General features: G+C 40.3%; 1 protein-coding gene across 2 annotated transcripts in view; it reads right to left on the bottom strand.

Moving 5' to 3' along the window:
• kctd5 (potassium channel tetramerization domain containing 5) overlaps window positions 1-22684 on the bottom strand; it is a 60841-nt gene that overhangs the window by 9396 nt on the left and 28761 nt on the right. The window contains exons 5-6 of one of the 2 annotated variants that reach the window (XM_033040916.1): window positions 22351-22467; window positions 6926-7051 (exon numbers count right to left, since the gene is read on the bottom strand). In XM_033040916.1, the coding sequence (XP_032896807.1) occupies window positions 6926-7051; window positions 22351-22467 (243 nt within the window). The remainder of the gene's footprint in view (window positions 1-6925; window positions 7052-22350; window positions 22468-22684) is intronic. The other variant, XM_033040917.1, reaches the window with a different exon arrangement.

Here is a 22684-nt window from a genome sequence, read left to right as displayed (position 1 = left end):
CTGTTGTACAGAAATAAAGAACCTGTCGTTCACCCAGCAGTAAACATTCTGCCCTCAGTGTTTACAAATTCACCAGCAGGAATGAGAGCAAAGTCAGATTTTCCCACTCTGTGTTTCAGTAAACGGCTTTGTTGAATGGGACATCAGGTGGCATTACTTTATGTAAATCATCTTATTTAAGCATCAATTCAGTCAGGAAGCACAACTGGAGCAGACTTGACTTTCACTTGAATCTTGGAGTCATAACCCAAAACTGGAATGATGGCTGATGTTGTGTCTTTTCATTGCTAAGTCATTGACATTTGGCCAGAAATATTACTAAAGTGGAAAAACAAACTACCACCCAAGAAACTGCCTAGCATGAGTTAACATGAAAATACTCCCCATACGATTCCAAATAAGTGGCATAGCTCCAGTGTAGGATCTACTGAATCTCACGACGGAAAGCAAAGAGCAAACGACACCTAGCTGAGCCAGACACCTGGTGTCACATTTATTCCAGAAGGCCCTGTTACCTTCATTCTCACCAATCATAGCCCGTGTGCAGATAAAGCCAATTAGTGCGTCTGACCTTGGAGTTGTTATTGATTTCTTGTGGCTGGACCTCCTCGTGAGCTTGCTGGCGAGTCGCCAGCCGTGACAGGCTGTATGCAAAACCAACGTGGGCATGAAGACGCCACACCAGTGTTCCAGGTTCAATCCTGATCTCCAGTGCTATCATTGTGGAGTTTGCATGTTCTGTCTGTGACCTTGAGCAGTTCCTCTTAATCTTCAGACCTCTCTCACATACCAAAAATGTATGAGTTGCTGGGTTAAGAGGTCACTGTAAAGAGCCTTAGTGCACGGTGAAATAGGTCAGAGGGCAGATTAGTGAGAGAACATGATTGCTGAGTTGGCTGACTGGCCTCCTTCCATGTTATAATGAAATATGGAAAGGTCACACTGTGAAAGTGCTTGCTGCTTCTCTGAGCACTCCCCCCTCCTCCATTTCCTGAATAATAAATATTAAAAGCTCTCCTACTGGGAGATGAAAAAAGACCTCTCAGGACATCAGAGTAATTATACACCACATTAAATATACTTTTCTGAACCGAAGCCTTATTTATGATAACAGACACCCAATCAATATTTTTTTTAAAGTGCATGGTGATATAACATGTGGATAGTACAAGAAGAGGAAAGGTTCAGAGAGATATGGGCTAAGCACAGACAAATGGGATTAGTTTAGATAGGTATCTTTGTTCGGTATGAGGAGTTGGGCAGAAGGGCCTGTTTCCGTATTGTATATGTATGAATGTAAAGGTTACTTTAATTATCCATGTTGAGAATAAAATGTTAAAATGCCTGAAACTAAAACAAATGGGACAATGATCTAATTCATCAAAATGGAATGAAGCAATGCTAATCAATGCGTTTGGTTGTGCAGAAATAATCAGAAAATAAACAGTGTGAGTTGATGAATTAGTCAGTGATTGAATGTTTAAAGTGTTCATATTCAGTGGGTTGTTCAGATGGAAATACACTACACGCACTCAGTCATACGGATGACTGGAGTTAGGAATACTATCTCTACTATTCCCAATGGGATTTAATAGTAAGATTAAACGAGAATTTACCAGTTTGAAGTTTGATCTGTATTTTATGAGGAGTTACGATGAGGGATTACGTGAAGAACCCCGCCACGACGCATGCGTGTCATTCTTCAAAGCAGCGGTGTGAAATCACAGATAACTGTAATGACTAAACATAGTAAGATTAGAGAAGAGATACCAGTTAAGTATATGATCAAGGGTGGGTGCGGAGGGCACGTAATCCCTCATCGTAACTCCTCATAAAATACAGATCAAACTTCAAACTGGTAAGTTCTCGCTTAATCTTACTATTTTACTTCGGAGTCACGTGAGTGACTACGTGAAGATTTTAAAGCTCTGTGATTTCATGCCGTGGAAACGAGTCCATGCATCACGTCTGCCTTGACGACTGTAGGAGGAATTGTGTTAACATAATTTGGACATGAATTCGACATTGAAATCATAAAATTTATTAACACAAATTTATAACCCCTTTTTATGGGTTTAAATTAATTTACAGAACTTAAATTTGTTTCTGCAAACGTTCCAGGTTTCATTACTGGTTTATTGTAAAATAATTGGAATGTTTTTTCCCCCAGACCATCCTGCTGCCTTGAGGATTTGGTCCATTGGTACATCCAACTGTATCGCTGCCGATGTAGCTGCAGCCCTGGTGGAATGAGATTTAAAAATATTAGTATCCACCCCAGCCTGTGTTAGCACCTGTTTCAGCCATCTTGAGATGGTCTGGACCGTCACTCATTTGTGTGGTTGCTTGTGGCTGAATAGAATTGCCTCTTAGGATTTTCGTTTTCTCCATGTATAACGACAGATGTCTTATTATACACAGACGGTCATCTGTTTGGGTATGACCTAAATTGTATATTGAGGCCTGCTGATCCCTGTCTGTTCTGCTTACTAACTCATAGATATGAAACGTAATATTTTCTGTTGAGGAAGTCATGTTGTCCAGTCTTAGTTTATGCAGTGACTGTACCCTCTGTGCCGTGACCAATGCCATTAGCACGACTATTTTTAATGTCAGTCTATGTAGGGACAGAGCTGTTGCTGGAGACCAATTCCTGAGCATCTTCAGGATAATACTTACATCCCATATTTGGGAGTACCTGGTTCTTGGGGGATTAGTATTAAAAATTCCCCTCATAAGTTTTGTTACCAGTGGGTGAGTCCCAACCGAGTAACGCTCTGTCCCCTGCCATAGGTAAGTTGATAGGGCACTTCTGGCGCAGTTGATGGCACTGTAACTGAGCCCCTCATCATAGTGGAGGCCTGCCAGATATTCCAGAACAGACGGGATGTTCATGTCTCTGTAGGTGATGTTGTTTTTATGGCAGTGCATCGCCCACTTCCTGATATAGACCAGATACTGTTTTTTGGTTGACTGTCTTTGGGCCGCCGAGATCATGTTCAGTGTTCAGTCCGTCAGTCCCAGTTGTAGTAGAGGTGTTTTTAAAACTCTACAAATTAATAAGTTCAAATGTTTATGGCATGGCTGGCTATCCCTTGTTACGGGATGAAGCAATAAATCTGGTCTATGTGGGATGGTGATACATGGTTCTAATACCATGTTTAATACCACTGGGAACCATGGTTGAGTAGGCCAATCGCAGACGCAGAGTCTTGTTGTATTTTCCTTAATACCCGACTGATGAGGCAGGAAGGAGGGAATGCGTAAATAAACAATTTCCCCCCCAATGCAGCGAAAATGCATCTGTCGCCGCTGCCCCAGGGTCTGGTTCCCATGAAACATAATTTGATAACTGGTGGTTAAGTCTGGATGCGAATAGATCGATATCTGGTGTTCCATATTTTGCTGTAATATCAGCAAATACTTTTTTATTCAACATCCATTCGGTGTTTTCATTAAATTTGCGTGACCTGGTGTCTGCCACTAAATTTAGTCTTCCTGGTAGGTAAGTGGCTGATATCCAAATATCTCTCTGGATACGCCATTGCCAAATTGTATTAGCCAGATTGTCACATGATGTCGATTTGTTTCCACCCATGTGGTTAATGTATGCTACCACGGTGGTATTGTCTATCTGTAGTCTAACATGCTGGTGATATGATCCAGTACAATATGACTTTAGGCCATGGAATGCACCCAACATTTCCAGGTAGTTTATGCCCAGTGTGAGTAATAATGATGCCTCCTGAGCAGTCCATCTACCTCCACAGCTGGTGATGGTATTGGTGGCTCCCCACCCAAGTGCACTGGCATCAGTTTGTAGTACCATGGAAAGGTTACTGACAATGATTGGATTGGAACAAAGCCAGATGTTATCTATCCACCATTTTATTCCATTTTAGCTTGATTGGTAGTTTCATAGGTCTGTCAAAGTGACCTGCATTAATTTAGAGTGCTTGTATTTATGCTCTCTGTAAGTTTTGGTAATGTAGAGGTCTAAATTGTGTGGTTGGAAAGGCAGCCACCATTTGCCAATTACTTTTGCTACCAATCTGATGGATGGTTTGCTGATGTCAATTAGGTTATGCAAGCCTCTATTAAATATCTAGCCTTTCCCTTAGGCAGAGTCACCGACATGTGAACTGAGTCAATGGTGAAACCCCCAAATAGTCCATAGTAGTGGAAGGCGTTAGTTTAGATTTAACTGGATGGATAATAAATCCCAGTTTTTCAAATAACTGTTTTGTGGCTGTTACAGTTTGTTTGGCCAATTCCAAAGTTTTGCCCACAATGAGTATGTCATCTAAATATGCCATGACCATGTGTTTACGTTTCTGTAGAAACGCTAGGGCTGGTTTCAAAATTTTTGTGAACAGCCTGGGGCCGATTGCCCATTTGGCAGTGCTTTATACTGCCAGAGTTGCCCATCCAGTTGAATTTTAAGTAACATCTGTGGTCACCTCGTATAGGCATTGAATAGTAAGCATCTTTTAAATCGATGCTGGCCATGAAGTAACCTTTGGAAATTAATTGTTTAGCAGTAACAAAGGTATCCATTTTGTCAGATCTATGGTGATGCGACAACCACCATCTTTTTTGTTTTTGATAAATATATTGGACACGAATTCTAATGGTTCGTGTTGAGTTTTCTCAATTACACCTTTTATGTAAAGCCGCTCCAGTTCAGCTTCCGCTTTTGATTTTTCTTTATCAGAAGGCACGAACATTCGGTTCGGTATATGTTGAACTGGAGGGCTGTACTTGTGTATAAACTCTATTGTATATCCCTGGATACTGCTTAAGATGTAAGTATCGGTTGTTAACATGCTCCATGCATTCAGAAAAGAGTGTAGTCTCCCCCCAACCTCCATGCTCCCTGTATTTTGTAGTGAACCAGACCCACCTACCTCCATAGTTACCAGTGGCAGGTTTACTTCTTTTTGTAGGTTCTTCGCTGCTGTTGTTGCGCTGGTGTCTGGATTTTTGGTTTGGTTGGCGTTGGAGGTCCCCGCATCTTCCAAGAAGGCCGGCCTTGGCCATGGCCTAAAAAGACTCATGTTTTGAATACCGGGCCTTCGAGCTTTCACCAGTTCTGCTGGTGGGTGCGTGGGGTGCTGTCTTTGGCTGTAGTGTTTGTTGGAGTCCATTTTATTAGTCCAGTATGTTCTCTTGTTCCTGCACCCCTTGCACACTTGTCTTTCCTTCTGCGGACCCCTCTTCCAGGTCAGCCCAGAACTGACCCGCAGTGCTCCCCTCTGATGAGGTAGAAGCACTGTGCAGCCCTTCAAGAGGTACTGCTATGGGTTTATCATAGGGCCCACAGTGACCCGACTCCATCTCCCAGAGTCTGTCACATTGGAGCAAATGCTCCACACACCGCTCCATCCGGCTCCAGCGCTCTCGGTCGCTGGCCGCCCGCGGTTGTTCAAAGTCGGACTCCTCTGAGTCCACGACCTTGTTTGTTTTTGTGTCTAGCCTTTCCGCCCGGCTGCGTGGTTCTGGCCGGTGCGGAGGCGACATCGGGCACAGCTGATCCCGCTATCGGTGATCCGAGTGCCGCTGGCTGCTGCTGGCTGCCCGCTGCTCCGCGGTCCTCCCTCACCAGCTTTGTCCTTACTGCCGTGGAGTGGATCTGGCCGGTGCGGAGGCGACATCGGGCACAGCTGATCCCATCTAGCCCACCAGCTTTGTCGCAGCCCGTTGGTTTCTCCACCTGTAATTAGCATGGTAAAAACACAAAAAGACCGCAGCTCTTACCTGCAGGTCCAAGTTAAAATTGTCGCTACGGGGGAACGTCGTTCCACCCCGTCTCCTGCCGATTTCGACTTGTCCAAAAAGTCGACGGCCCCATTTGAATAGTCTCCCGCCCGGCCGTGGTGTTCTGGCCGGCACGGGACCAAAAGTCGGCACAGCTGATCCCTTACGGGGCTTGTGCCTTCAGCTGCTGCTGGCTCCCGCAACTTCGCGGTCCTCCCCAGCCAGCTTTACTCGCAGCACTTGTGGACACTATTTTGTCCAGCTTCCCCCCGTGTAAAAACAGCGCGGGGACAAAAACTACCGCAGAGTAAATCACTTACCTGCAGGTGCGGGGGACCTTACCGCTTACCGCTGCGGGGGACACTCCACCCCGCCTGTCGTTTCGCAAGCGTGAAGCGATATGACACGCATGCGTCGTGGCGGGGTTCTTCACGTAGTCACTCACGTGACTCCGAAGTAAAATCCAGCTGGAGGTTTTTAGTTTTTTCAAACCACCAGCTTAAAATGCTCTGTGGTCAGTGCAGACTTGATGAGCCAAAGGATCTGTTTATATGCTGTATATTTCTATGACTATGATTCTAAACCAAACTGGCTTTAATATGTTATTCAAGCCACAAAGTATCTCCCCCCCCCCCATATCCATGCCTGGTTTGATAAACTAATAGCAGGTTTGAAAAGCTCTGGTATACAAATTTTTTTGCACTCATTGCTGAATCCAGCACTGGTGAATGTCGGTTTCTCTACATTGATACTGCATAATAAGTACCAGTAGCAATATTAGCAACAATGTAAATATGATTTTTGTTAGCTAAATCTCGTCTGAATACATCATAAATAGATGCTAATTTATTGGTAAGCATGAAGTAATTAAGACTGTTTTCTGTTCACGTTGAGAGTTAGAGCACCCTCTCCTGAATTTAATATCTCCAAGATGCTCTCAATTGAAGAGTGAGCTGTTCACATGGTGCAACAGTAATCTAATAGTAATTCCCTTTGTGTCCCATGTTCGATCAAGAGCGAACTGCACGATAATGGTCACTCTCAGACCATTTGACACTTCTCCAAACTCCTTTCAGTTGGGACTCAAGACAGCAACATGGACTGGGATGAAAACCACAAAAGCAAGCATTCAGGAGACCGTGTATGATCCCTGTATAATTTCACTCACCTTGGCCTTTTCACTGGGTTCAGAATCTGTGCCATAAGGAGTATTATGCAACTCTCTGGAGACCACACAAAGAAATTCAGCCTGATCTTCATTCCCATAGTTGTAGGAAGAGCCCATACTGACCAGCTGGGAAAAGAGAAGAGAGTGTATTAGCATTCAAACATGCATTGAGTCATGCAATCAGGGAAATACAGTGACAAACTCAGATGAATATTCCCCGACCTCCCAAATTAAAAAGAACCACCTTCAGCTTTCATCACTTTAAATGAGATATGTAAAGGTAGGCCGTGCTTATAAGAGGGACAAACAGCAACACGAAGGCAGAAGGGAGGGACAGATGTGTTGGTTGATGCTCCCACTTTCCAGGTTATAAGTTGTGAAAGTTTCAACAAGCACAAGCATCACCAATTTACTCATGTACAATGAAGAGTAGAAGAGACTATAACTCTGACATTTGTTGAAACAAACCAGGGTAGGCACAGTTGGTTTTGCTTTGAGAACCTCAAAGTGCCGGAGCAAAAGAATAATTCATCAACATACTTTCATAACGAGTCCACAGACCAACAATAAATACAAGCTGATCCTGAACAAACATTGGTCCTTTGAAAATAGTCCCCCCCGGCAACTCTCATTTGTTTCTCTTTCCTTCCTCTCATTGTCCCCTGTAGACTCTTGCTCCCTCTACTACCTCTTCAGTCTCCCATTCAGTCTCACTGCAATACCTTGCATGAGGACGTAAATCACAAAGCAACAAACCTCAGCAATGTTCATTTAAATTATTGATTGTTGTCACAGGACAACAAAGGCAGGTGATCTGGGTGAAATAATTCATGAAACCAGTTCCGACAAGTGTACACATAAACTGCTGATACACTGCAGAAAGCATCCTTTCGGGATACGTCATGACTTGGTACGGTAACTACTCTGCCCACGACTGCAAGAATTACACAGCCCAGACCATCACATAAACCATTCCAACCCCATCGACTCCACCTGCACCATGCCGCCCAGGGAAAGCAGCCAACATAATGAAGTTAGTTAGTTAGGTTTATGGCCATGTGTACCAAGATGCAGTGTAAAGCTTATGTCAGTCAGTCATTCGCTCTTCTCCTTTCCCCCGTCAGTTAGAACATACAAAGCTTGCAAGCAAGTACCACTGTAAACAAGAACGTTTATCACTCTTGACCAGACCTCTCATAAACTAAGAATGTATTTGTAATATGCCAATCAACTTAGTTAGTTGTCCTTAATAGTCCTTGCACTATTTTGTTTTGCACACTAGCTGTAGCACTATATTCTGTACTATATCCTTTCTCTTTTTACACCACTTGTTGTCTCATGTATGGTTTGATTGAACTCTTGTATGATCTGGATTGATTTGCCTGGATAGCACACAGAAGTTTTTTTGTACACGTGACAAAAATAAACCAAAACCAAAAATGCCATGATATGTCACACCAAAATGTTCTAACTGCGGCAGTGGATAGAACAAACTGAGCCAGAGCTGATGTAACTATCTTTGTGATGAGATCAGAACCACAGCTTTAGAGATTATGTAAACATACTCTGCAGCTGTTTAGAGACACGGATCCTGGAGCTGAAGGCAGTCGTGACTGAGGTTGATGCAGCTGAGTTGACTCAGTCAGGAGAGTGATGGCCCCACACTGCACAAACATCCTATTTGGGAAATGCCAATTGCGGTTTAACAAACTGCAGAGTCCAAGAAAATGCTTCCATCTCAGATTAGACCCATAATTACAGAGTCGCTTGTAGCCTTGCTTCAGAAGTTTCTGCCTCAGATCATTTTTCCTTAATTTCATTAGGACCCAGTTCACAACGAGTTCATGACTATTTTAAACCAAACTTTCCCCATAGCAATAGAAAGGTTGAGATAAGATTCCTTAATGATACGAAAGTGAGCAGTTTTGCAGACAGTGAAGATGGTTGTGAAAGATTGCAGCAGGATCTGGATCGATTAGCCAGGTGGGCGGAGGAATGGTTGATGGAATTTAATACAAAGAAGTGTGAGGTGTTACATTTTGGGACGTCGAACAAGGGCAGGACCTACACAGTAAATGATAGGCCTCTGGGTAATGTTGGAGAGCAGAGGGATCTAGGAGTACCGGTGCATGGTTCCTTGAAGGTCGAATCGCAGGTAGATAAGGTGGTCAAAAAGACTTTTGGCCTTCATCAGTCAGAGTATTGACTATAAACGTTGGGAGGTCATGTTGCAAGTAGACACAAAATGCTGGAGTAACTCAGCGGGTCAGGCAGCATCTCTGGAGAGAAGGAATGGGTGACGTTTCGGGTCGAGACCCTTCTTCAGACTGATGTTGCAGTTGTATAAGACGTTGGTGAGGCCGCATTTAGAATATTGTGTTCTGTTCTGGGCACCATGTTATAGGAAAGACATTGTCAAGCTTGAAAGGGGTCAGAAAAGATTTACAAGGATGTTGTCAGGACTAGAGTGTGTGAGCAAGAGGACAAGGTTGAGAAGGCTGGGTCTCTATTCCATGGAGCGCAGGAGGATGACGGGGGATCTATTGAGGTGTACAAAATCATGAGAGGAATAGATCGGGTAACTGCACAAAGTCTCTTGCCCAGAGTAGGGGAATTGTGGATCAGAAGACACAGGTTCAAGGTGAAGGGCGAAAGATTGAATAGGCACAGGTTCAAGGTGAAGGGAGAAAGATTTAATAGGAATCCGAGGGGTAATTTTTTTCACACAAAGGGTGGTGGGTGTAAGGAACAAGCTGCCAGAGGAGGTAGTTGAGGCTGAGAATATCCCATAAGTTAGACACGTACATGGATAGGACCGGTTTGGGGGGATATGGACCAAGCGTAGGCAAGTGGGACGAGTGTAGCTGGCACATTGTTGGCCGGTGTGGACAAGTTGGGCCGAACTTGTTTCCACACTGTAACACTCTATGACTCTAATTTCAATAGCATGTCCAGCCAAGCACATATTTACTGCAAAGAGCAACAAAGACAACAACAAATGCAACTGTCCAGCAGTCAGTCTTGTGATCAGGGGTGGGTGGTCAGGCCCACCTCACCTCCCGCACATAGGGCCATCCTCCAATCAGGGGTAGCTCATTTGACCTGCCTGACTACCTACGCACATATCAGATCTATTAATTGCGGTTGCCCTAACCCATCTCTCCCGCAATAGGCGCTGTTCTCTGTTCATAATTGAGAATCCTATGCTGTCTCTCCACACAAGGAACACAAAATGCTGGAGTAACTCGGCAGGTCAGGCAGCATATGTGGAGGAAAGGAGTAGGTGACATTATGGGTCGGAACCCTGAAAGTCTGAAGGGTTCCAACCTGAAACGCCACCTACTCCTTTTCTCCAGAGATGCCGCCTGACCCACTCAGTTAGTCCAGCATTTTTTTTCTATTTTCGGTAGTAAACCAGCATCTGAGGTTTGTTCCTATACATTTTCTCTACACAAAAATTGGTCTGTGCTCTGACCGAAAGCCTTCCATTCTCAGGAGCGAGCCAGTCAGTGAGGTGGAGTGAGGACCCTGGCCTGTCAATCCATGCAAGGACAGGTTTGTGAGCAGGTGGACATCCGGCCTTTCTTCCTTGAGCAACAACTGGCCAATGATCTGAAGCTGGCGTTGTGGCCAAACACCAAACACATCCAGGATCTGTGATGAAGATGGAGCTTCGTAGTCCAATTCTCATCCTGCAGGAGCAGGTACAAAATCAGGAGTGAGATTCTCTGAGTTCTTTCAAACAAGAGCTGCAATTATTTCTGTATGGGGCAGAGATCCCCGGTAGAAAAGGAACTAACTTTTTCTATTAATCAGGGCCAGAATGATCATCTGGTGAAAATAAAAAATACAGGTGTGGAAAATTTGACAGGATGAGAGGAGAACTTCCCAGATTCCAACTCTCTTCTCTCTCGAAACTGAGATTTTTATCAGTTTGTTGCATCTTCCAGGATCATCCCAATGTGTTCTGTAAGGCATCACCACTTTATGGGAAAAACTAGAACAGCTGGTCTATTAATCTCCAATATTTAATATTTTAATACCTATAGGAGCAAAGGGAGGTCTCTGAACCATATCCCTTTCCATGATATGGTCCATTCATCACAAAAGACTATCCCTTTGCTTAATCAGGAGTCATTCAATGTGGACTTGGACCTTTAAAAAGTCAACAATTGAAAGGTATTTTTTTTAATTCAGTGGTTTAATTGGTGTCTCTCTCCGAAAACAAAGAGGAGAACTAGGTGCATGGAATGTTTTTGTAACAATGCCCCAAGGGAAGATACCCCTGGGACCAGGAATAAAGATTATTGTAAACAGATTAGCAGCAAAAAAATAACAACTAGGTCCTGCTTGTTTTTGCACCCACGACATCAACAGTCAGCTCTGGTTCCACTAGTCAGCATCAGAGCCGGCAATTGTTCTTTAGCAAGAAAATGCCTGAAGATAATACTCTCAATACAAACAGGCAGATGAAAGGAAGCTCAGGCTCACCCTGTGGACTGAATAGAGATGGTATCTGAAGCAGTCACTTAATCAGTATTTGGCTTCTCCAATCTGCAGGCGATCACATCATGAGCACTAAATACAATACATTTAAGTGCAAGTGAATTGCTGCTTCACTTGCAAGAGGGAAGGGAAGGTGTGAGGTGTAGGGCAGATGGTGCATCTCCTTTGGTTGCATGGGAATGTGCTGTGAGATGGAGAGTGGGTGCTGTTGGACATAGAATGGACAATGAATCAGTGTCACAGCTAGAACAGCTGGAATGCTGATGAGGGAAAGGAGGTAGAGCGCTGTCTGCTCGCGACAGCAAGGTCAGGGCAGCAGATGTCACAAATGACTGAAGGTGGAGGTTGGTGGGGTAAGAGCAAAAGTAGCAAAGGTTTAGATGAAGTTGAGAGTCCGATCAACTATGGTGGAAGAAAATGTAGACACATGGAACTGCATATGCTGACTTGCAAAATAAGAGAAAGGGCTGGAGTAACACAGTGAGTCAAGCAGTATCTCTGGAGAACGTGGTTAGGTGATGGTTTGGGTCGGGACTCTTTAACCAAATTTAAGAAGAAAGCAAGATCTCAGTAGCATTGCAAAATATATCATCAGAAAAGACAATGAAACTCGGAGGAAGTTATGGGTAGCAGGACAAGAGGAATTGCAGTCAAAAGAACCTTCACTACATGTAACACTTGTTTGGTCCTGGTCTTCATCTTATCACAAATGTCCCCTTTGTTCTTTCCACTTTCATCCCACCCCTCAGTCTAGCAACAAATGTGACCTTGACAGGACAGTGAATGTTCAATGAGCAGTCTCATTCAGGTTTGTGGTCACTCTGGTGGCAAATCTAAGAATCATTACTCCTTAAAAAAATCTGTCAGCGCCAACTGGCTATTTCTTCCTGGAATGCATCACTGGGAAGTCGAAACAGATTGTGCCTAATGTACTGAACTGAAATCAGGTGCGGAATCACTGACTGATTTATCCCTCCTGAAGAAACCGAGGACAACTACAGCATCCATCACTACTATTGAGATTAGTCAACAACCAGGTGCCAACTGAATCTAAAGCTCTCTGGATATAGAGTAACACTGAAAATCTACTATCGAACAATTCTGAATTTCTTGTGGTTCAGCAACTGGTTACCCAAGTAATATTTACCATGCTCCTTCTCAATGGGGCCTTGTTACCCTCCGTTTAACACTCCGGGGATGCATTCCCGCATTCCACTGAAGCTATCCAGGGGTTTAGTTGCTGTGCTCTCAACACTCCTGGGATCCAGTTCCCACACTCCCTTTACACTCACCTGTTTTACTGCACAACTCACTATCATATTGCATAATATTTTTGTCAAAATGGACGACTTGAGGTATTAATAGAAACTATCTATTAAAAAAAAAATCAGCTAATCCTGCACTAAAGTCTTGAGTGTCATATTATTTGATGGTTACTGTACAACCCCCCTTTTTGTTTAAAGACAGTGAGATAAAAGTCTCCATTATTAGACATGCATTAAGGTTTATTCTGGCCGGTTTGACAGCAGACTTGGTGAGATACACATTTAAAGAAATTCCGTTTTTATTTTCCACCCAGTACATTAGACATGCCTGGTCTACCAGCTGGGTACATCCAGCTGCTGCAACTCCCCACCAAAGGTCAGAAGTACGCAAAAACAAAACGGCTTCAGTCTTATTCAAACAGACCACCCTGATCACACTGTACACAACCAGCACATCCTATTATGTCTCATATCATAGTGTCAGGGAACATTTGAAATAGCTTTGTTTTGGATAACCCGCTTGGGATCCTATAATCTTAATCTTAGGTTTCAAGGAAGCATAAAGTTAGATATGTGGTCACTGGAGAGTTTATAGAAGTGGTTTCTAGCATAATAGGTGGCAATAATATCTCACCCTTCTTGACATTTCCCTGCATGATTCAACCAACATGCAACTCAGTTCTTTCGTAATAATTGGGAACAGCTTTACGAAAACAGCAAAACAGTAAACAGCCAGTGGCATGCCAGGTGTACAATGACTAAACCGGCTCTGACATAACAGAAAAACGCAGAAGCTATTGTCAAGCTATTTTCCCTCAAGAGACAGATCAAGTGGAGTTCTCAAACCAACGCTTCTATTGAGAACAACATTAACCCCACGTCAGCCCTGTATCAGGTTCAAGGATGCTGGTGTTCATTAAAGTGGAAAAAGCAGTTTAACACTAACAACAGAATCAGCATGGAAGCAGAAGGAACCAGGGCGCAATACGTAGAGATGAAATTTGTCGTGTAGATGTAAACAGCAATTGGGAGTACACCAAGAGGCAAGAAGCCAGGTGTTTCAGTGGAAGGCTGATCTTATGAAATCTTTCCACATGTGTTAATATTTTCTCTTCAGAAGTGGATGGAATAAACTGCCCCGAAGACTAAACATTCTGTTTTCCTAATTTAAGCAAAAACAGAATATATAGGAAATGTTCTATACGGTAGAGAGCATTAGCAGAAAGCCTTTTTTCTGAAGTCTTGGCACTTCAACATTAGACGCTGCCTGCCTGGTTGAATATTTCTGCATTTTATGTTTTTAGTTTAAGTTGTCATTAATTTCATTTCTTATTTTAATTAATTAATTTCCTCTCTGTTAATATTATGGCTTACCTAGGACAGGTGAGAAGTCAGAAAAGCACAGAAGTCATGCCCACAGATCACTTCTAACATGCTATAACAGAAGGCAAGGCTGTGGACACAGCTTTAGGTTCTGTAAAATTTGACATGGATTTTGTTTTTAAATGACATTGAGATATTCCATGAACCGACACTCTCAGAGCCTTCAACAGATCTAACTGGCGCAGGACACAAAGAGGAATGTCCCAGATATTTGCTTGGAATTCCAACAAGATCAGGTCTCATTGGACTCCATGTTAAGCACGGTGATAGATTTAGCCTCCCCAAATCTGATTTGGAGAGGCTAAATCAGGCTCTGGATTCAGGACACATGTTGGCAGTTTCTGTTGGTACAGCCAAGCTAAATTGAGCCCATTATATCTCGGTACAAAGACAAATCAAGGACGGGGAGCATTTTCTTTCACTTCTCTTCCATCTGCACAATAAATAAAAGGAGTACATTAGAAGCTGGAGGGACACGGATTATGCCCGGGCAGATAATTGTTGGTCTTCGCATCGTGTTCGGCACAGACATTGGGGAGGCCAAAGGAACTATTCCTTTTTTTTTTTTTTTTTTTTTTTTTTTTTTTTTTTTTAGTAGTACGGTAAATTACAATAATACACAACACATATATCTTAATACATTTTTTGTACCGCTTCATTTTTTTTTTTTTTTTAAAGCTTTAAGAAAAAGATAGAAGTAAGGAAAGTAAAGAAGGTGCGCAAGAGTTGTGAAGTGCAGAAGAGTGTTGGGAAAAGAAAGCCCCTTAGAAAAGAAGTTAGAGAAGGAAGTAAAGTAAGAAAGTAGACCCTAGAAAAGAAAGAAAAAGAAAGTAAGGACAATCGCTCTATTATAACATTAAACTCCGCAGAAAGACTACCAACCAAGTCTGTTTTTGTTGTTTTATCACCCAATGCCAGGTCCTGATACCATTTATTTATTTATTTATTTATTTAAAATTACTATTGCACCTCATGCTTGTAATAGGTCCATAAACGTAGACCACGTCTTTTGGAATTGGTTTGCTTTATCTGCTAAGAGGAATCTCATCTCTTCCAGATGTAGTGTTTCAAACATATTTGATATCCACATTTTTATTGTTGGTGTGGGCGCATTTTTCCAGAATTTAAGTATGAGCTTTTTTCCCATTATTAGCCCGTAATTGAGTAAATTCTTCTGATACACGTTTAATTCAGGGATATCTTCCGATATCCCAAAAATAATCCATTCTGGTTTTGGTACCAGTTTTATTTTAATTAATTTTGAAAAAATATCAAATATTCCATGCCAGAATTTTTGGATTTTTGTACAAAAAATAAAAGAATGCGCTATGGTAGCTTCTTGACACAGACATTTATCACAGATTGGTGAAACATTGGGAAAGATTTTATTTAATTTAGTTTTTGAATAGTATAGTCTATGTAATGTTTTGAATTGGATAAGCGTATGTCGTACATTGATCGAGCATTTATGCACCTGTAGTAAATGTTTATCCCAGCTCTCTTTTGAAATTTTTATAGCTAATTCTTGTTCCCAGTCTCTTCTAATTCCATCTGTTGTGGGTATTTCTATGTTTAAAATGATATTATATAAGTACGATATTAAGTTAGCTGATTCCGCCTTTGTCTTCATTGCTTCATCCAGTAAGTCGGAAGGCATATTATGATAGTCTTTTGTGTATTTTTTCAAATAATCACAAATTTGAAGATATTTAAAATATTGGTTATTTTTCAAATTATATTTCAGTTGTAGTTGTTGAAATGATAGTAATTTTCCCACTTCATACAGATCTTCGAGCGTTTTGATTCCCATTCTTTCCCAATGTATAAATGATTTGTCTATGATTGATGGTTTAAACGATGGGTTATTGGCTATTGGTATTGAGAGAGATAGGTTTCTTAATTTTAGATTCTGTTTTATTTGTTTCCATGTTCTAATTGTGCTATGTATAATTGGGTTTTTATTATAATTCTTATTATTCAGATTTATTGGTGAGAGGATAATCGCTCCTATATTACTCGGGGAGCAATCCCCTTTTTCCATTACAATCCAGTCCGCCTGCTGGGCAGAATTGTCCAGCAGGTGAATCATATTTTTAATATTTACTGCCCAATTATAATACATAAAGTTAGGGAGCGCTAGACCCCCCCACTCTTTTCGTTTATTAAGGTGTGTTCTTTGTATTCTATGGGGTTTATAATCCCATATGAAATTTGTAATGTCTGAGTCCAATTTTTTGAAAAACTTTTTTGGGAGATATATAGGTATTGATTGAAATAGGTATAGAATTTGTGGTAAGAAAATCATTTTTATAGCGTTTATTCTGCCTATTAAGGACATCGGAAGTGTTTTCCAGAATTTAATCAAATTATTTAATTTCTTAAGTAGGGGATTATAATTGGCTTTAAACATATCCTGGTAATTTCTAGTAATTTCAATTCCCAAATATTTGAATTTTTCTGTAGCTATTTTAAAGGGGAATTTCCTGAGATGTGTTGAGTCTTTTGGTTTTATCGACATAATTTCACTTTTGTTCCAATTTATTCTATATCCTGAAAAGGATCCAAAGTCCTCAATTAAATTTAATATATTCGGTATACTAATTTGTGGTTTTGTGATGTACAGTAGTACATCATCGGCATATAGGGATATTTTGTTATTTGAATATTTTGTATTATAACCGTAAATATCCAGGTGTGTTCTTATTTTTTCAGCAAGGGGTTCAATTACCAAAGCAAATAACAGCGGAGATAATGAACAACCTTGTCTATTGCCCCTTGATAGTTCAAATTTCGAGGATAATATGTTATTAGTTAGTATTCTAGCCGTAGGTTTGTTATATAATAGTTTTATCCATGCAATGAAGTTCTCTCCCAATTGGAATTTTTGCAATACTTTAATCATATAATCCCATTCTACTTGATCAAACGCTTTTTCTGCATCCAGTGAGATGATAGCTAACTCTTGGTCGTGAGATTTATGTGAGTGCATTATGTTAAGCAAACGTCTCAAGTTATTGAATGAATGTCTCTTAGGTATAAATCCTGTTTGATCCTCATTTATTAATCTACTAACATACCTGCTTAGTCTACTGGCTAGTGTTTTCGCTATTATTTTTTGATCCGTATTTAACAAAGCAATAGCTCTATATGAACCTGGTTCTTCTATATTTTTATCTTTTTTAAGTATTAATATGATCGTTGATTCTGCTAGTGTTTCAGGTAAGCTTTGCTCCTCAAAAGCATATGTATACATTTTCTGTAATCGTGGAGTAACTATGTCATAAAAAGATTTATAAAATTCATTACTGAATCCATCTGGTCCTGGTGTTTTTCCATTCTTTAGTGTTTTTATTGTGTCTTCTATCTCCTTAGAAGTAATTTGTGCTCCCAGTTCCTCTTGTTCCCTCAGTTCTAATTGTGGTAGGTTACAGTTATCTAGAAATTCTGAAATTTTATTATTGTCTATTAACGTTTTAGATGTGTATAGATTCTGGTAAAATTGAGCAAATCTTTTATTGATATCCTTGGGTAATGTTAATAATTCCCCTCTATCTGATTTAATCTTTAATATTGCATTCTCTTTTTCCCGTTTTTTCAGTTGGCGTGCTAAAAGTTTGTGGGGTTTATCCCCGAATTCGAAGTGTTCTTGTTTTGTAATTTGAAATAATGTTATAACTTTCTCTGACAGTAATTTATTTAGCTTGAATTTCAATAATAGGATTTTATTATGTTTATCCATAGTTGGATCTTTAGCATTATCTGTATCTAATTGTTTTATTTGTTCTTCTAAATGTCTTTGTTCATTCTTATTCTTTTTATTTTGATAAGCTTGAAATGAAATAATGACTCCTCTAATAAATGCTTTGAAGGATTCCCATAATAGCGTGGGGGATATATCTGGTGTATCATTTATCTCAAAAAATAGGTCCATCTGTTTTTTTAGATATATACTCCCTTGTGGGTCTTTTAAAATTTGCGAGTTAAACCTCCAGAACAATTTATTCATAGACATTCCTTCTAGTTTTAAAACAAAAGTTAGCGGGGAGTGGTCTGAGATCGCATTAGTGTGGTATTTAGGGTTCATAGTGTGCGGAATTAATTTTGTATCCACAAGAAAATAGTCTATCCGTGAGTATGTTTTATGCACCGTTGAATAAAACGAGTAATCCCTTCCCGTCGGGTTTGCAATCCTCCACACATCTACTATATTTGTGTTTTCCATATATGTATGTAAAAGTTCACTGGTTTTAGATTTCCTATTACCTTTTTGTTTTTGCATCGATTTATCTAGATAAGGGTCTAAAACACAGTTAAAGTCTCCTCCAATTATGACATTTTGATAAGTACATTCTGCAATTATATTCAGAATTTTATTAAAAAATTGAGGATTATCAAAATTGGGCGCATATATGTTTACCAACGTAATTGGCGTATTATTGATCTCTCCTGCTACTATAAGGTATCTCCCTTCCTTATCTGAAATAATATTCTTTGATTTAAATGGAATTCCTTTACGAATAATGATAGCGGTACCTCTAGATTTGGAAGTAAATGAAGAGTGAAATGTTTGGCCTATCCAGTTCGCCCTCAGTCTCGTCTGATCTTGATGTTTAAGATGCGTTTCCTGTAGAAACGAAATATCCGTGTTGTATGATTTCAACTGAGCTAGTATCTTGCCCCTTTTAATAGGTTCATTAATACCCCTTATATTCCAACTGCATAGTGTGATTCCTCCCATTTTCTTTTGATTGTCGTCATACATTTCTACCTATTTTGATGACCTTATTTATTATGGTGCATTCATACCTCAGGACTCTGGTTATTTTGGGAGCATTTATAATATAGACTTCCTTGGTAGTTCCCCTCTGCGATTGTCCTTGAAAAGAAAACACATAGATGTGACATATTCCTGCGCTGTACTGTTTTATGCTCTATATGTTCCTGGCAACATCTTCATACATCTCTTCTACACCATCTCCAGCACATTCATATCTTACCTGTAACCTGTAACAACTGTGGTCTAGTTGGTGTACAATATATTTCCAGCCTTGCCAAGTAAAGGAAATCATCCAGTATTATTTTTAAATAGTCTCATTGATCGCTCCTGCGTATCATATAACCAATGTATATGCTCTTCAAGATTCCTTTCTTTCCTCGTTTCATTCAACATTCTATTTATTTTATACTCTTGTTCTGTAACAGTTCCCTTAAAACATTACCCCACATTTCCCCAGTTGAATTTCATTTGCCCCTTGCTTAATTGACACAATCATCTATACCTTCCTGCAGTCTAACCTTTGCCTCCATATTGAAATAATAAAGATCACGACCGGAAGAACTACATCTGGATACAGATGTAGTGATACAATCCTCGTGATACATTACTTGTTAGTAAAATCTTATGAAGGAATAACTTATATTTCAAATAATAATAGACAAGGAAGTTCAGAAAAGGCTAACGTCCCACAGACCAACAATGGATGAGGATGTGGTGCCGTTTGTCATTCACAAAGGCAAGCATGGCCGACGCAAGCACCCAGCTGATCATCGTCAGGAAAAAATACCTAACAAAAAATAAATGGCCCTTGAATGTTCATCATACTTCCTCACTGCTGTGATCTTATGGAGGAACTTTAAACATACAGATTGACTAGACAATAGCAACTAATTTTCAAGAATATTAGAAACATATAGCTCCACCAATTTTCCCCTCCCATCTGTAGCTCCAGTAATTTTTCCCCCTTCTTTAAATTGTTGATATCGTTTATTGGGGGTCAAGCAATTCTTGAACTGATCTCCACTCAGCATAAATAATCCCTGGGTTATGATGCAATTCCCTTGTGTAATGGATGAGCCTTGGCCACTTCAAAACCTGCTTCCCATAAAGTGTTGGAATGTTAGGAACTGAACAGAACAACAGTTGTTCTTAAAATAAAATCATCTCTGGCATGTTTTGATTATGAATTGCCATTTTGACTTTCAGATCACTCAAAGTGGGGCGGATGGTTGCTTGCTTTCAGGTCTCCTCACTGGTGTCCTCGTCTTCTGTGTAGACTTCGAGATTATTGATGTATAAATTAAGTATATTGCAAACCACTTAAAACAGAAGCTTTATATTGATAATAGACCGCTGATGTTTTTGCAACTATAATAAGGGCCCAAACCTACATTTAAAGCTTTTACTTCCACTTCCCAGTGGCTCCCATTTGGTAATACACTTTTTGGCATTGTTTTTAATGGATGCTCGCCTTTAAAATATGCAACGTTGTAAAAGGTTGAATTTGGACTTGATGCAATTCAGAAATATGCATATTCAGAAGTTATTCAAGCTGCTTTGGCAACATGCCAGAAATCTTAATATACTTTTGTGCATTTTGTCTTCACTTTCTCAAGATTTTGCAAAGTTCATCTTGTTCATTGCAACAGGGGCATCTAATGTTAAAAGGCTACTCAAACGACTCAACCAACAAGCAGTCCAGTTCTCTCCCAATAGCTCCTTTAATCTCCCGAGGACGAGCAAGTAAATTTTTCACCGAGAAAGGCTACTTTTCTCCATGATTGTCGGCAATCAAGCGAATCCTTAAGGTATCAATTTATTGTTCCACTATTTATTATTCCACTTGAACCCGAGACAACACTGGCATGAACAGGATAGAGCACGATTTTAATATAAAATGCAGTATCCTGAACATCTCTTCAGTGTTACCTCAGTTGCCTTCAAGATATTTAACTTATGCCAGGTACTCAGTACTGTACTGATGACTCCGTCATATTTGGAACAACTTTAAATTTAAATAATTTCATCAACTATCTGCTATCTGAGTGTTTAGAGAAGTGAAGAGAATCCAAGGAGGCAATCCATTTAAACCATGAAACATGAAAAGGTATCGATTACATCCCAATATTTTGTTCAAGGGTCCATTCATTTTATGAAGAGACCAACAAATTGGGGTGGATAGCTGACCCCCAAACATACTTCCAATGGAGTTTATTTGTACAGATTTGGAGAACTTTATTTTTCTCTTCAAGCCAAAATGGGGCACTGGCTAAGATTAGCTAAATGGATAGAGACGAGGGATTGAATCCAGGTACTTCCAGCTCCATTGTCTCCAGATGTAAGGATCCAATCCAATGCCACAAAACAGAAGGGTGTAGTCTACACCCATAAACTGACAGATTTTAAGGAACAGAGCAGTTTGGATGCTTTTTACACTGTCCAGATTATACAATTTAAAAAATAGTCAGAAAAGAAAATGATCTGCCTTTAAAATAAGACAAAAATGAGCCGCAATTACAAATTTCTTTAAATTATTAATTGGCATCAAATGTGCATAAAACTCCTGCTGCGATCTGTGCCGAGAAATCTCCAAATGCATCAGGATCAATCTGAACTCCAGAGAATGCCTCAATTCACCAAGCAGCAAAAAACTGCAGATGCTGCAATCCCTCAGTGGGTTAGACAATATCTGTGGGGGATGGGCACCAATTCTGCAAAAAGGTCATTGATCCTAAGCATCATTTTCTGTGGCACGAAGATAGAAACAAAAAGCCGGAGTAACTCAGTGGGAGAGTTAGGAATGGGTGACGTTTTGGGTCGAGACCCTTCTTCAGAAACCCATCTTCTGTGGCACTCTCCAGACACTGCCTGTACTGGTGAATGTTGCTGATTTCTTGATTTAATACTACAGCTTCAGTGTCCTGCCACAGGGCAACTTGGAAAAAGGTTATCTGAAGAGTTTTATTGCATACTTTACAAAAACAATTCCAAAACCTTGTGGACAGCCCAATGGAAAGGCAATCATGCAAAAGGATGTGAACAGTGGAAATATTAATCATTAGCCCTTACCCTAGTTTTATTCAAGACTGCTGCAGGTTTCACCAAATATCACACAAAGGCAGGATTACTAACAATAACAAACTTGCTTCAGGAAAGATTGTATTTCCAAATCCGATTTCATAATCTATATTTTGAGTTAACATATCTTTTGAAAGCTGTTAAAACTATATTACAGAAAGCAAAAGCACAATGCATTGAGCTCAAAATTGCCACAAAAAGTGTGAAAATGGGTACATACTATAGATATTTTTTATCTATCAACTCCTACATATAAACACAATGATATCAGCATAATCAGAATTGAAATGATGATGCAAATTGACCTTTCAAAGTATGATGAATGGAATGGAAAGCGGGTAATGGTAAGAAGCAGGAAGACAGGCCGTGCATTATTAGAATGAATGTGGAGGATGGAGGGTATTACTGGGACAGACCTCGCTGCTGCTGTTGTGGAAACTGGTCTCCTCCCCCTTCACTTCCCGCGACACAATCAACAGAAATTCTGACTGATGGTCCCGCCCGAGGCCATAGGGGGAACCTATACTGACCAGCTGTAACAACCAGAGCAGAGTGTTTGTAACAGTGGGTGTATTACAAGAGTTCTTTAATTTCAAGTTTTCAAAAGATGCAGATTAAAAATATCTTAGTTATTATTAACATATTAATTACAGTTTCAGTGACACAAATTTTCAATGCTATAATGTGGCAATTACTTAAACAATAACACCAGAAATATTGAACTGTAAAACAAATCTATCTCTTTATTCA

This window comes from Amblyraja radiata, chromosome 22 (assembly GCF_010909765.2).
Source record: "Amblyraja radiata isolate CabotCenter1 chromosome 22, sAmbRad1.1.pri, whole genome shotgun sequence".
Classification (NCBI taxonomy): domain Eukaryota; kingdom Metazoa; phylum Chordata; class Chondrichthyes; order Rajiformes; family Rajidae; genus Amblyraja; species Amblyraja radiata.
This window is presented reverse-complemented; position numbering and strand designations above follow the sequence as displayed.